Source organism: Andrographis paniculata, unplaced genomic scaffold (assembly GCF_009805555.1).
Source record: "Andrographis paniculata isolate CXL003 unplaced genomic scaffold, ASM980555v1 Contig18END, whole genome shotgun sequence".
NCBI lineage: Eukaryota > Viridiplantae > Streptophyta > Magnoliopsida > Lamiales > Acanthaceae > Andrographis > Andrographis paniculata.
This window is the reverse complement of record NW_026137468.1, coordinates 926,705-942,484: the sequence shown is the minus strand read 5'-3', so window position 1 is coordinate 942,484 and position 15,780 is coordinate 926,705. Positions and strand designations below refer to the sequence as shown.

The following is a 15,780-nucleotide window of genomic DNA, read 5'->3' as shown; positions in this document are numbered from 1 at the left end:
TATTTGTAAGGCCTATAATTTACTTTCACTCAGGATCTAAAAAAAGTCCGAGACGACCCTGCTTTTATATAACACAATACTAATAAGGTTATTTTACTCATTTCTACTTTATTCCTATTATATCCCAATATAATACTAATATTTCTAAAATTACCATATAAAAAGCAAACAGATACTTAATTACGAAGCAGTAAAATATTTTATATATATCATTTGCCCTACTTTGAGGCGTTCAGGACAGGACCGGACCGGACCGGACCGGGCCAGTTAAGTTCGCCGACTTTTGACTCAGACCGGTTTGTATATTTCTTCCCAGTTGAAACTTTCCTTTCTCAGAACGAATAATCTGTTGTGTGAAACCCTAGAGCTTGAAATTTTGCCATGGCGTATCAGCCGCGTGCGCCAAGTCAAGGAATCGCCGATGAGGAAAACAGCCAGAATCGCCGTCTGTACAATCCATATCAGGATTTGAACATCCCTACGCGGACGATGTACAATTTGCCGACCTCGCCGGAGTACCTGTTCCAGGAGGAAGCCGTCGCACAGCGCCGATCCTGGGGAGAGAATCTGACCTACTACACGGGGATCGGATATCTCGCTGGAGCGACGGGCGGCGCCGCCAAGGGTTTAGCCACCGGCGTGAAGTCGATCGAGCCGTCCGATACTCTGAAACTGAAAATCAATCGGATCCTGAACGGGTCGGGGCACGCCGGACGGCAGATTGGTAACCGCTGCGGCGTCATCGGACTGATGTACGCCGCCCTGGAGAGCGGTATGGTGGCGGTGCGGGACGCGGACGACGTTATTAACAGCGTGGTGGCGGGGTTGGGGACCGGAGCTCTATACAAGGCGGCGGCGGGGCCGAGGTCCGCCGCCGTGGCCGGCGCGATCGGCGGAGTGGTTGTGGGGGTCGTCGTCACCGGGAAACAAGCTTTGAAGCGCTATGTGCCGATTTAGGGAAGTTTTCTTCTCCGAATTTCCATAATCATTCTTCTTCTTTCTGTTGCTTTGGTGATCTTATTAATTGATGAATTAACAATCCATGTGGTCTTTGGAACTGCAAATTTTTTGATAAACTGATTAGATGATGAGAATTGAGTTAGTAGCCTACAGATAATGCAAGGATCATTCATTATTGTTCGTATATAATATCGACAATTCGACACGCCCGCAATCGTCTTGGTGGTGTAATTTGTCATGTTATCTGAAAACAGGGCATGATTTCTTGAATAAATCCATGAGGAACATTGATGTGGGGCATTGTTTTTAATTTCATGATATGATATCATCCTATTGATATAGTTGTTGTTGTTTTCGATATTTGAAGATATGAATTTGCTCTTGCATTTGTTATAGTTCGATTGTTGGCTGTTGTCTTTTTGCATAGCCGGTTATAGGTTTGATGATATGCTAAAATTTCATAGTTTCTTGTTGAGGGGTAATCTAGCATCATACATTTAATAGTTGCCATAGTCTTTCGGATTGTTGAGATGAATTATAGTTTTGAGGACGAGTTATGGTAGAAGTTTTTACGTCACTTGAATTGAGTAGAATGGTTTGAGCAATTGGATGTGGTTAGGGATGTTGGATACGGCGAAAAGTTAGTATAGTTATGAATTTAGTGATTTCATTGCGTAAAAAGTTGCCATAGTCTTTCGGGGTGTTTAGATAGATTATAGTTTTGAGGACGAGTTATGATAGAAGTTTTTATGTCACTTGAATTTTATAGGTTGGTTTCAACAAAGGGATGTGATTAGAGATGTTGGATACGGAGAAAAGTTATTATAGTTATGAATTTAGTGATTTCATTGCGTAAAAAGTTGCCATAATCTTTCGGAGTGTTGAGATAGATTATAGTATTGAGGACGAGTTATGATAGAAGTTTTTCCGTCACTTGAATTAGGGATTTTGGATACGGAGAAAGGTAATGTGGTTATGAATTTAGTGATTTCATTTCGGAAAAAGTATAGTGATATGATATGTGTATGTAATTTAAGTATCTAAAGTATACATACCTTGTGGTGTTACTCCCATGGTTGGCTTGTTGATGGTCTTTTTCATTCCGGTGTTTATGTGACGCTGAATTCGAATGGTAAATAGAAGTTGGATGTGATGTTTTGAATGAAATTTAGGCTTTTTTTTGGAAGTTTTCAAGTTTAAGAGAATTTTGAAAATAATAATAAGTCGATGTTGAGAGAAAATAGGTTATTTTATTTGATGTTTTCTGAAAAAATTGCTCTTAGTAAATAATATGCTCAGACTTAAAAATGGAAATATGTATATAAACAGAGGGTTAATTTGGAAGGGTGTATGTATGTGGAAATGATTTGATTTCCTGTATGCGAGATATTGCAGATTTTTTGTCTATAGTAGGAATTTTGTATTGCCAATAGTTAATCAATTTTTTATTTTTTATTTTTATTTTTATTTATTTATACAATTTTTTATAAATATTATTAAATATATATATATATAATATACGTATTTTTACATGATATATATACTATTTATATTCTATCTGCACATAAAAAGCTACAAAAGGTCAACAATTTAGTGAATGTTTACTTTGTATTGGATGGTTTTTATGTTAAATTCGTGAAATCTTATAAATAATATAAAAAAAACATTCTTTTGATTTGGGATAATTATATCATTCGTTGTCTCCTAAATTTGGGATAATTTTATTCGTTTACAAGTTTATTAGGGTCTGAACCTATGACATCACGGTCACACAAGTCCAATCTCTATAACGGAGCTATAGTGGTATAAGTAGTTGAGGTGAATGGGGTAATATTTTGTATTAAATTATTAATTTTTTGTGAATATATAAAATATATATGTTTGTATTAATATATTTATATATTGTATATTTTAGTAATATTCATAGAAAATTGTGTCACACACGTCATATCTCATTTTATTTTATTTTTTAAAAATAATTATATATTTTAATTTTATTTTTAATTTTTATATATTTTAAATTTTAATTAAATTAATTAATTATCTTAATTTTAATTTATTATTTTTATTAATATATTTGTAATTATTTATTAATTATATTTATCTTAAATTTTTGTGTCAACGGATACACTAGGTGAGGCGAAAGGAGTATAAAATATTATTTAATTTTTATTACTAAAAACACTTAGGAGTTCACTTTACATGTGCGTAAGAAAGTCCTGTCCCGAATCATCATCATGCATAGTCCTAATTAACATATGCTATTATTATTTTAGCAACACATTCAGCTTATTTAACATATTATATATTGCTTGTGTATTTTATATGTGATGACTTAAGACAAAATTAGTTCAGTAATGTATTCAATATAATCATAAAAGAAAAGAAAAGAAAAGAATTATATGTAGTGAAATAAAAGGTAGATTTGGTCAATGATGAGGAGAGAGAGACAGATATGGTTGAATTTTATAACATGAGTTCCCATAGTTTACTATCCCACGAAAAATATATGCATTTTATATGATTCTAGTTAGACAAATTGATAAGATGGTGACACAGTTTGTTTATTTTTTTCTCCGTCTCAAACATTCTGGAATATTTCATTTTATATATGTCTCAAACATATTTTCAAAATAGAAAATAATTAATTATAGTTAATCTCTACCTCACACTTTATCTTCTCAAATCATCCAAATAAAAAAAATAAAATATATATTTCTCTTTCCATCGCATCACCTAATTTCTAAATTATTCTATTTAATACTACCCACCTAAAAAACCCGTGCCAAAAGCATGTTGCACCTTGTTTGGGAACGGAAGGAGTATTTTTTAATATATATGTTTTTTTTTTTAAATATGAAAAATTATATAATAATATAAAATTATTTATTATATTAATATGTTTGTATATTATAATTTTTTTAATAATATTTATAGATTATTGTCACATTTAAAAATACTAAATTATAAAACTGTTGGGTCTATTACTTTATTTAGTTTTCGGTTACACATAATTTATCAAAAATATTTTTCCAAAATTATTGTATTAAATGTTTAGTTTTATTTAATATATTGTAAAATTATTTTTATATTATATCATATATTATTTTTATTTTAATTTTTATTATTCTCAAACTTTAAAGCAATGGTTTATAGCTACCATTTTTTGAAAATAAATAAAACAGTATATACAAAATTTGTTTATTCTGGGTTTTTTCCTTTATATATATATACATATATATTTTGTATTCATTTAAAAAAAATTAATTCAACACTTATTTCATTTTAAAATATAAAAAAGAGCACAATAACAAAAACTAAACAATGTACTCCATTTGTATTTGTTTTTATGTTTATGATTTGTGTTTAGATAGTAATTAAATGTAGTAATAAATTGTATATTTATATAAATAATTAATTATAAGAGCAAGAAATCCTTAGTAACCAAAAAAAGTCAAGAATAAGTCATACCTATAATGGTTTCAGAATTTCCTCATGTTTAGGTAATTAGGTTGAGTTTTAGGTAATAATAATAATAATAACAATAATAATAATAATAATAATAATAATAATAATAATAATAATAATAATAATAATAATAATAATAATAATAATAATAATAATACAGTTATGACAACATGATTAACATCATCACATGGGGGAGCTTTTAAGATATTCCACTCTACGGAAATTCTGGTTGGACTCAATTATGTTAGAATATTAGATCCACCCGATGTACGGTGTGGATGAGTCTGTTCCCGGGGGGGTCCGGGACCCCCCAAGAACCGGCCCCCATCAGCCCTAAAACAAAAACAAACAAACAAAAGAGAAGCTGCAAGAACAGAGTGGCCGAAATTCCCCCCCCCCCCCAAGGCCAAGAACTGATCTCAGAAAGGGATCTTTCTTGTCCGAAAATCTAAACTTCAAAATCAAAATCGAATCTAATCTAATCTTTAAAAGATGGATAACTATTCAAGATCCAGATCGAGCAGAGAAGATTATGCAAGAAATCAACAACCCATAAGTATGTATGATCTTCGAAGCTACAGCACATCAGATTACAACCCATCAACATCCCAGAATCAGAACAGTTATAACAACAACAATTTCAAGGAAATGGTGAAAGGGAAGAAAGGGAGTAAGTCATCTAAGGGTTTCACAATCGACCCTGAGTTGCAGAGGAAGAAGAGAGTTGCAGGGTACAAGGCATATGGGGTGGAGGGCAGACTCAAGAACTCTTTTAGAAAGAGCTTCAGATGGATTAAAGATGTTGTTGTTCATGGATTCTGGTGATTTTTGTTTTTACTTTTTTTATTTATTGTAATTTGGTGTTTTGCCTGTTCTATTTTTCAATAAGATTGTTGGCATTTAGGGGAAGATTGTGCCCTAATGCCTTTGATGTTAAGAAGCTTGGGATGTTCATTGATTTTTCAATTTTGTTTCTAGAACAGAACCAAGAAAATAGGTATTGAATGTAAATAAAGCTTCTAAAACATGAACTGCACTAAACTAGCATGTTAGTAATCAAGAATGGCATCAAAGTGATCAAGAATTAACACAAACTTTAGAGGGTTAAGAGCAAGAAATGTTAATTGGTCAGCAGGAGGTTATTTTTCGAGATTTCAACAGCTATGATCCGGTTACTCGAGCGTGTTAGTAGTTTTTTAGCAAGAAGCGTTCGAAATTAAATCAGGCAGCAAGAAGAATTTGGGAATACTCTATTATGTACATCTGTATTTAAAAGGCGCGATGAGGGCAACCTATGCTTATGTACTTCAAATAACCATTTATCTTTATGCAATTTTCGAGCATTATATTGGCATAGCAAAAGAATCGAGTATGTACTGCGCAAAAGAAAAGTATGCGGGATGTCAACTTAAGTCGAGATTTACCAAGGGGGTGGAGCAGAGTGAACCTCACTTGTGCTGTCTTGAATGGATTGATGGAATCTTGAATACTATGCACTTCTTAAACAATCTGATCAACGTACCAACGCCAAACTGCGGCCGTGGATGATGTATTTGCTGGATATAGCAACAGATATCTTCTTATTAGTGCTAGATCGAAAGCATTCTGATATGTACAGAGGGAACAAACAAGAAATGGTAAGTGCTACCAGTCATGCTACAATGCACCTTCTCATCCTTTCGAAAGTTCCGACGCTCAACACCCTTGATTGGAATCTCAAGATTATTTCCGTTGGAGGGTTTAGATGATTGGTTGTTCAATGGTGTGGGTGCAGGGCGTGCTGGTGAACTTCTTCGTGCAACAATGGAATATTTGGGGAGAACATCTTCTGTGTGTGTAGAAGGCTCATTATCGTATTCTAGATCCCTTAGTGATTCCATTTGCTCGAAAACATGAGATGTTGGTAGCTGCAGAAAATAGCATGAATAATGAGTTTGTTTGGAGATTGGAGATATATGGACAGGGGTAGGTAAATCTTACTTCTTTGGATATGGCAGTATCGTTTGCTGTTGGACCCTTCTGTCTGGACAAATTTTCAGAATTCAATACATTTCCAGCATCAGCGCCGCTCGAACCAGCAGTGTCCTGTCCCAAAGTTCATGATGTTGCATCTTGGGGCTAAGGAAGATAAGCTTTTATAGTAAAGTTACTTACCAAAGCTTGGGATGGAGGATTCGCGAGCTGCTGTTGCTGCTGTTTCAAAAGTGTCCAGTCAAATACGTAGTCGAATTGGAAACCTGCCAAGGTAGGCTCAACAATAAGATGACGGTGAAATGAACAGGAATTGAAGTAAACCTGAAGTAGAACTTAAAAAAACCTTCATGAATAAAAAGATCGCGAAAAAGTCTCTTCAAATAAGCATAATCTGGCTTGTCCTCGAATCTAAGGGAACGACAATAGTGGAAATAAGAAGCAAACTCAGTTGGATAGCCACGACATAAAGCCTATAAAAGATTGAACTTTAGAATCAGTAACGAAACAACTAGAAACACAATGCAATCCAGAAGCACGGCAAATTCTGAAATTACTTCTATAGAGGTCGAAACTTTTTTCTCACTGATTTTCTCGTACTTCTGTTTTTTGTTTCCAGCTTTGAGTCCCTGCCATGGAAGACTACATATTTTGGAGAATTAACCAGAAATATCACAAGAATTAAACGCTATTAAATGAACAACCAAGCCCTTGCACACACACACCTTCCTCTTAAGAAGTACATCAGAACAAATCCAAGTGACTCTAGATCATCCCTGCGACTTTGTTCTATTCATCGAACAATGCAGAATCACACATGAAGATAGATGCAATGCAACTCAACAGTAAAAATGGGAAAATATATGCAAAGCCTATGCATGTACCAATGCCAAGATGAGTGTTCATGCTTGCATATCTGGCTGTTCCGGTAAGATTCTTATTTTCTCTGCATTTCACAGAATAATTATAATATGGATTAATATCTGTTAATCGTATACGAAATGACCTAAAGTATACAATACTGCCAGACACCATTCAACACCAATGGTCTATAGATAACCACACAAAGAGGAGAGCTTACCTATATCTTATATGTTGATGAGTTCTCGAGTCCCTATATTTCTTGGCAAGTCCAAAATCAATGGCATAAACCTGCAGATGAAATTATCATGCTCTTGATTCTGCATGTTATAAACATGAAAATTCAATGAAAATGGTAGAACCTGATTCGTGCGCCGCTCCAATCCCATGAGAAAGTTGTCAGGCTTAATATCTCGATGCAGAAAAGATCGAGAGTGAATAAACTCAATCCGACTAATCTGAAAGAAAATATTTGAGATCCTGACGGTCATTTTGAAGCATAAAATGTCCAAAACCTCAATAAAACACAACCAAGAAGAACATTTAACATTTACCATCTGATCTGCAAGCATGAGAACAGTCTTCAGAGACAACTTCCGGCCGCAGACATTGAACAAATCTTCAAGACTAGGCCCCAATAAATCCATTACAAGAACATTATAGTCTCCTTCAGCCCCAAACCACCTAACGTTTGGAATTCCATCTATCAAAATTAACAAATTTCAACCTAAGATAGAAGAATTCAAATAATTTTGCAACATGAAAGCAAAAAATCAAAAGAATTTTTACTTCCTCCGTGAAGTAATTTGTACAGCTTAGACTCGTAAAACAATTGGGGATGCTTCGTCTTCCCATTCTCCTGAACATAATCGAATTTTACAGAAACTAAATGAGCATATGGCGCACTTTACAACATCAACAAAAATGGAAGTAAACAAAGAAATCCAATTACAGAGAACCACAATCCACTGAAACTACAATGCAAGTAAACAATAACAGTTCCATCTCCAACAAATTTTGAAATACTCACAAGCTTGATTGCAACCTCCTCACCCGTCTGTATATCCGTGCCTACAAAAAAAATCATCCAAACAGAAAAATAGACCTGAATTGAAGCTCCAAACGAAAATTCAAACTAGAAATCAATCTTACACTCGAAAAAATGCCCTAACCAACCATACCTAAATAAATTTCTCCAAACGAGCCGCTCCCAATTTTCCTACCCAATCGAAACTTGTTCGCCACGCGCGGCTCCATCGAACTCCGGTACTCGAATCCAATCCCCAAGCCCGTATCTCCCGAAATTAAATCAAGCTCCAAGAGTTGAGCAGAGTGCGAAGAATAGCAACAAGCAACTGAACATTTGCTCATACGAAGAAACTATCGGGAAGTCATCTTCTTCGATCCAATCGGAACTCGTAGATTCTTTTTGTACGCTTTTACACGTCACCATTTTTATGCCCTGCATTTGCTTACGTGTCCGTCCCTGCTCTTCGAATTATTTTACCGCTGTTTAAAAGTTCTCTCGACGACGTCGTTTCGCGGAAATAAGTACTTTTGAATTTATTTGAATGAGATAAATTAGGGGAATGTATCAAACATATCGTAACGAAAACATATCCGTTACTTTGTTTTCTTATTTGAAATAAATATATATATATATATATATAAGTCAATTAGCTTTTCATTTTACTTTTTTGCTACTGTAAACCTCTATTTCTCATAAATAGTCCTATTTGTATAAGACACCTATATTTAAAAAATAATAATAAGTCGACAAAAAAATTAATAATTTTTTTATTTTATTTTATAAGTGTAATAACATAAAAAAAATAATAATATATCTATAATAATAATAATAATAAAATAAAAATAATTTTATAATAATATAAGTATTTTAAAAAATTGAAACTATTATTAAGACTAATAAATATATATTTAACCTTTATAAAAATATTAGAAAGTAACATAAAAATTTACAAAATATATATATTAGAAAATGAGACTATTCAAGTATATATTTTGAATTCACATTTAAAGTAAAAAAATAACGTAAAAATAAAAAATAAAAATTTTAAAGACTAAAATAATAAAATAAAAAATTGACTTTATCTATGCAATTTTCAATAAAATAATACATCCCATAATTATAGTCTTAGTTGTATTGATTTTATATTGAAAGTAAAAAAATATGGATAAAAAACTTTTTTTTTTATTCGGAATGTATCAGTATAAAAAATAGCAATAATAATTTTATATTAATATGATTATTTATGAAAATAGAAGTATTGTTTTTGAAGCGGACAAAAATAATAAATATTGAGAGGAAGAGAATATTACTATTATACATGTTAATGCTGGAATTTAAATTTCGATACACATAAAAGTAAACTTTTTCTTCTTCTTCACAACAATGACTATACAAACATACATACACAAATCTGAGAATTCAGATTAAGGAATGAAAAACCAGAGGGAGGAATGAAGATGATCAAAACAATGAAGAGACAACAATGGCAGGGGAAGCCAGCTAGCCTAAAGGTAGAACAAAAAAAAACTACCTACGAATGGTGGTGTCGTTGTACAATGCTCAAAATCGACTGTCTCTTATTTAGTTTACCTTTAATCTGTCGGATTTTCGCGTCGACGCGGGCGGTGAACCCGATCTTGGTCGGCTCGCGCGCCTTGATCCGTTCCCGGCGCCACATGTGCTTATCCTCGATGTGCTGCCGGTAGTACTTGATCTCCTGTATGATCTGGTGGTCGAGCGGGTTGAAGACTCGGGTGAAGCAAATATGTGCGAGGTACGGTAGGATGCACGCCAGCGTCACCACGATCGCCGTCGACCAGAAGACCGGCGCCGGGGCCAGGACCTCCCGGAGGATCCCGTGGGCGTTGTCGTTCAGCGAGTACGGGAGCTCGCCGTAGACAACGAGGAAGGCATACCACAGCACGACGCTGCCCCAGACGAGCAAGTGCTGGAACCACGTGAAGTGGCACATCGACAGGACGATCTGGCAGTTCACGGCACAGATCGTGCACGTGAACATCGCGGTCCCTACAGCCGTCATGTCGGCTGTGTGCCCGTCAACGCGGAACGCCTGGTCGTAGAAGATCACGATGCACGGGAAGAAGATCATGATCGACGTGTAGAGCCCGTTGCCCATCCACCCGAAGATTCTGAACCAGTCGAAGAATAGGTTCTTCGGTCCCTGCTGGTACAGCGCCGGGAACTGCATTTTGTGTCGAGTGGAGTGACTATCGATGTTTACGTAATAGATGTTTAGTTTTCGAGTGAAATGTGTACCTGTAAGCAGACTTCGGAGTCGACGTCCTGCTCGAACACTCCGAGCGAAATGACGGGGAGCGAAGTGAGGACGACGTTGAATAGAATCATGTACCAATCGACGTATGCTGTCTGTCCCGAGAAGCCCGCGTAGATTTCGTAGTAGAAGATCGTGAGCCCGAATGCGATGTTTTTGTAGAAGGAATAGCATATCTGCATTGCGAGAAAAGGTCGAGTCGAGTTAGAACGGTGAAACATTGATTTCGATCCATCGAAAATGTCTTTTTAAGAAATGTCGATTTTGATGATGACCGGTGAGTACCATCTGAGCGATTCGCTTGTAACACCAATGACCGTGTACGATCAAAAGCCTCTCGAGATACTGAAACTGCGCGATCGCAAAGTCGCTCGCCATCACAGCCTGCAAAGAGCTGATGTTTAAGTCAGCCAGTTTAAGCTAAAGATCTTCACCTAAGCTAACTTCTACGAGGATTCGAAGCAAGAAAATTATAGTTCTTGAACCAACCTGCATTCCTTCACATCCGCTGATGCCGACGCCAATATCTGCCTCCTGAATCATACCAACATCGTTTGCGCCATCGCCAATAGCTAATGTGATTTTCCCGGTTCCTTCTTTTACTAATCTTGTTACCTGTTTGTCAAGAACCTCGAATGAGGAACACAGGGAATGACATCAGTAATATTTTCGATTAGGGAAGAAAGCAGACAACGTCTGACCAGAGCTTTCTGCTTCGGTGAGACACGGCAGCAAATGACAGAAGCACAGCCTATGGCTAAATTCAAAAACTGATGCTTCATGTCGTCCTCTAGTGTGTAAGTTAGCGTCTTCCCATCGATGATCAACGCGAACGCCATGTCTGGATCCTTTTCTAGCTTCACCATTTGTGTCCCATTTATAATTTGCATGAGTATATTCTCTTTTATAGCCTACTAGGAAAAGGAAGAACAGAACAAGAGCTTCCACATGTTTATTCCCTCTCTAATCATCGATATACACATACTTTTAGCGCAGATAAATTACCTGTTTTGAATCCGGGACTATTGCATCTGTGTTCATCGATATGCATATCTGCTTCATTCCCTGTCGAAGCAAACTACAAGCAAATCTGCACGTCGAAAGAGCTTCAGTATGAACTTAAATTAAGCCACATTCTGTAGGTGAAATACCGACCCTATATTTATGGCTGTTTCCATCTTGTCGCCGGTCAGAACCCAGATTTTCAAACCGGCCTGCGCCAGGATGTCTATGCACTGAGGTACCTGTGGACAACATAATCGAAAAAACACAATGAATGGCCAAGAAAAGGTAGGGGTGGACTTATAAAGTGCTCGTTAATATCTTTGAAGCATTTGTAGATGCAATGGCTTACTCCATTCTGTAATTTGTCTTCCACAGCAGTTGCACCAACAAGTATCAAATCTTTTTCCATCATTTCAGAAACACGTTCGAGCATTGCATCCCTGTCGCCGCCTACTGAGGTTTTCGCTTTGACAAACTCATCGTTCCACGCAGAATACTTTTCCTCATCAAGTTTCTTGTAAGCAAGAACTAAGGTTCGCAATCCGGCCTCCCCATAGTCATTCAAATGCTTGGTGGTTGCTTCCTCGTATGCTCTCCCATTCTTTGATAGTCTTTCGAATATGATGCTGTGAAGAAAGAAACACAGTTTCGAGTAACAAGCACATAAACAAATACAATGCTCGAGCTTTGAAAACAAGGAATGGCAATGCAGCACACCTATCAGCTCCTTTGCATAGGAGAAGGATCTGACCATTCTCATCCTTGATAATAACAGACATTCTCTTCCGTTTGCTCGTAAAATCCAACAAATTGAGGATTTTATATTCCCTGAAAATTCAGAAAGCATTGCATTTCAAGAAGCAATCTTCACAGCAGAAATCAGAATTTACTTGTTTACCGACTCACCTTTCAATCGGCTCTTGAAAGACAGGATATCTTTCGCGAACAAATATGCTCGATTGTGTTCTTTTGTAGAACTCAAACCCGAATTCCCTCGCAGCAACAAGAAATGCACCCTCATCTGGTGATTCTGCCTCATAGGTAAAGACACCTGTCTCTTCATTTAGCTCGGGAATTGCAGTGTGGCAAATGGATAATATTCGGAAAAACATTAACATGTCATCTGCATTCGGTTTGTCGAACCACTGCCCATTCATTAGGCGACTATCCTCAAAGCTAAATCCCTTTACAGCAGCCTTCTTGTCATCTTCATCTTTTGAGGTAATAACAGTCTCCAATTCAATTTCCGAATCGGTGAAGTCCTTCTCACTAGATTCTCCTCCATTAGTAGAACCATTTTGGCTCTGATCATCTCTATCCATAGCCATCTTTTTCGCGGCAGCAAGTTCTACATCGCTAGCACGTGTACCATATGGAGTGCCGGCAATGGTGCATTTAAGGAAGTCCATTTGGTTGCATGTCAATGTGCCGGTTTTATCAGACAGGACAGTGTCGACTTGTCCCAGCTCCTCGTTTAAGTTTGAAGTCCGTGCATCAGCCGGAGTTCCACTCTCTTCATGGTACATATGAAGATCCTGGTTGATGAACAATGCTTGAAGGACCTTAACAACTTCAATCGACACATAAAGGGATATCGGTATTAAATATCCATACAATATGAGAGCAGTGATTAGATGATAAATCCCTGAAGTCAGTGGCTTCCCTGGATCATATAGACCCTTGTTATCAGGAACCCGTAAATACCACCAATTCGGCAAATAATATTTAGTCGTCACAGTGAAACCAATGGAGCTGATCAATGAGACCAGTAGCAGAACTATGAAAAGGACATAGATTATCTTGTCCATTTGTTTCTCAACTCGACTCCTTTTAGATGGCGATTTTGTTGAATTTTGCATAGCTTTGGTATCAGGGCCGGTGAATATCACAACTCCATAGATATAAGTTGTGTTTCGAAGCTTTGAATCTCGAAGGAGAATTTGGCTCGGGTCAATAGGATAAACCAGACGATCATATTCCAAATTACCAACAAAAGTGTAAAGGTTGGGGTTAGGATCCTCACATCTTACCACTGCACTAAAGTCCTTAAAAGTTTCATCGTCATCGAGGGATAGAGTAGTTTCCATGGCTCGTTTCACCTTTAAATTAGTCTCGCCATCCAAGTTCATGGTTTCAACATAACAAATCCCGTCTTCATAACTAGAAGATAAAAGAAGTAAATCCGCCGGAAAGAAGCTATCCTTTTCTACTCTCAATACATCTCCAACCTTTAGCTTCATCCATGGCCTGTGACCAAACACACCATCCTTTTTATGCACATTAGCTTTCCGCAAATTAACCTTCATATCCTGAATAAACCTTCGCCAATCTTCGAGAGCTTCCTTAGCCATACTCAATCCTACCACAAAGGCCAATGGTGCAATCATACTCATAGCAGAAAATGGAGATACAGGAGTTAATGACAATATTGCAGCTAGAAGAAAGTACATGTTGGCGACACGTCTGAATTGTTCGAATAAGGCCTTGGGAAGGAAAGTAATGATATTGTACTTAGTCGTGGAAACATAGTTTGAGCAATACTTAAGTGGCTCTTGATCATGCATTTCAGGTTGGTTGCAGTATACAATCCTCGAAAATCCAGGCCCTTGGAAGTCATGTGGCTTGTCGTCATCAGTAGCAGGGCGCTTCGTGCAACCAAATGTATAAAGATGGCTCCGGCGAATCCTCGCCCTTAACCTCCCCCGACCCATTTGAACACAGGCTTGAACCCCCCAAAGTTATTTTGCTACCACAGAATTACAATCAGAAAACCACAACACTTTCCTCCACCTTGCAAGCCAAGGGCTTTCAGCCATAACCACGAATTCTCTGCTCGGCCGAAATCGCACTCACAAGATGCCTATGATAAACAATTCAAGCTACCTATGAAGATAATCACCTGAAAACAAATTGACAACAAATTTTAACAAAAACATTTACATACATTTCAACTTATGTATAACTTCACAAAATTTAGTCCTGGCAACAAAATTTTTAAGCTATTGAAAATGCATATATTTGTTTATAATGATTGATGAAAAGATCCCATGCTGTTTCACACATTTTTAACACACTTAGGTCGATTAAATCATTCACTAAACGCCATCACATCGAAAGCTGAATTGAAAGGCTCAATGAAAAGGCAAATATTATATTGACTCAAATTTTAATTATCCACAACTAAGATCCGAATCCATGGCAGATAATCAAACGCTATGCATAATTCAACGCCTTCTCCTGCAGAAAAAACAACTCCATACGTAAATATAATCACACAAAGCAGCTCGGGTGTCCACAATTGCAGCTAACGAACACAAACCCAAATTCCATGTCCAATTCAGCACAAAATGCAGCATTGACAAAGACGCAAATCCATCATACCAGAGTCGATGAAGCGATGATGACTCTGACTCCGTCGTCTCGCGGAACAGAGCGAATACCACGAAATCTGAGGAAACCGAAACGTAATTGGAGGGCGGGGATGACAATGGAGGGAAGGAAGGAAGGAGGAATGGGGAGAAGGTTAATGGGTGAGAGTGGGTGCGTGTGAAAGAGAAGCCAAAAATAGTAGCGACGAGCCAACGACACCACTGTTTCTGCTTCGCTCTCTCTCTCCCTCCATTTTTGCTTTCTAAAATTTTCAAATCCATTCCCTATTTAAACTATTTTTAGTTTCATTTTCTTTTTTCTTTTATTTATTTATTTATTTAATTTTTTCTAAGTGTGTTTGTTTGAGGGATTGGATTGGATTTACACTATTTATCCAATATTTTTCTCCCAAAAACATCAAATCAATCACCTATTTTTTATTTTTTATATTATACTTGAAAATTAATTTTACATTCAAAACATCATCAAGCTTATTTATATCAACTCAAAATCCAAACCCCGCGCATCCTAAGTGTGTGTTGTTTGAAGGATTTTGTAGAATTTCTACCGTTATCACAAAATATTTTTCCAAAAATATCAAATCAAACACTTATTTTTTATTTTTAATATTATACTAAAAATTAATTTTACATTCAAAACATTATATCAAATTTTATTTATATTACATCATACAACTATTCAAATTCAAAATTTTTACTATTCAAATCATAACCCAAAATCCAAACTTCAAACAAACACACTCTAAGTGTATATCTTTCTATTTTATATTGATTTAATTATTTATCTTTTCAATAATATATTT

The 15,780-nt window shown here is 36.3% G+C and overlaps 4 protein-coding genes across 4 annotated transcripts; 2 read left to right on the top strand and 2 right to left on the bottom strand.

Moving 5' to 3' along the window:
• Window positions 1-313: 313 nt before the first annotated feature.
• LOC127240426 (mitochondrial import inner membrane translocase subunit TIM23-1-like) lies at window positions 314-1,270 on the top strand. The gene has a single exon (XM_051259122.1). It carries the CDS (start codon window positions 382-384, stop codon window positions 955-957), a length of 576 nt encoding a protein of 191 aa, XP_051115079.1. The 5' UTR covers window positions 314-381; the 3' UTR covers window positions 958-1,270.
• A 3,650-nt stretch (window positions 1,271-4,920) lies between these two features.
• LOC127239267 (uncharacterized) lies at window positions 4,921-5,253 on the top strand. The gene has a single exon (XM_051257346.1). It carries the CDS (start codon window positions 4,921-4,923, stop codon window positions 5,251-5,253), a length of 333 nt encoding a protein of 110 aa, XP_051113303.1.
• A 377-nt stretch (window positions 5,254-5,630) lies between these two features.
• Window positions 5,631-8,674, bottom strand: LOC127241229 (uncharacterized). Its single transcript, XM_051260163.1, has 14 exons — window positions 8,442-8,674; window positions 8,291-8,331; window positions 8,050-8,119; window positions 7,815-7,963; window positions 7,623-7,718; window positions 7,481-7,551; window positions 7,284-7,345; window positions 7,125-7,188; window positions 6,957-7,041; window positions 6,746-6,872; window positions 6,583-6,665; window positions 6,409-6,513; window positions 6,096-6,335; window positions 5,631-5,984 (listed from the first exon to the last, which is right to left on the bottom strand). Exons 1-14 carry the CDS (start codon window positions 8,629-8,631, stop codon window positions 5,877-5,879), a joined length of 1,491 nt encoding a protein of 496 aa, XP_051116120.1. The 5' UTR covers window positions 8,632-8,674; the 3' UTR covers window positions 5,631-5,876.
• Window positions 8,675-9,669: 995 nt separating this feature from the next.
• LOC127240891 (probable phospholipid-transporting ATPase 4) lies at window positions 9,670-15,088 on the bottom strand. Its single transcript, XM_051259743.1, has 11 exons — window positions 14,970-15,088; window positions 12,495-14,487; window positions 12,306-12,416; window positions 11,938-12,214; window positions 11,739-11,827; window positions 11,589-11,673; window positions 11,285-11,494; window positions 11,073-11,198; window positions 10,869-10,967; window positions 10,568-10,759; window positions 9,670-10,493 (listed from the first exon to the last, which is right to left on the bottom strand). The coding sequence occupies exons 2-11, from the start codon at window positions 14,297-14,299 to the stop codon at window positions 9,822-9,824; spliced, it is 3,666 nt and encodes a 1,221-aa protein (XP_051115700.1). The 5' UTR covers window positions 14,300-14,487; window positions 14,970-15,088; the 3' UTR covers window positions 9,670-9,821.
• Window positions 15,089-15,780: the final 692 nt, after the last annotated feature.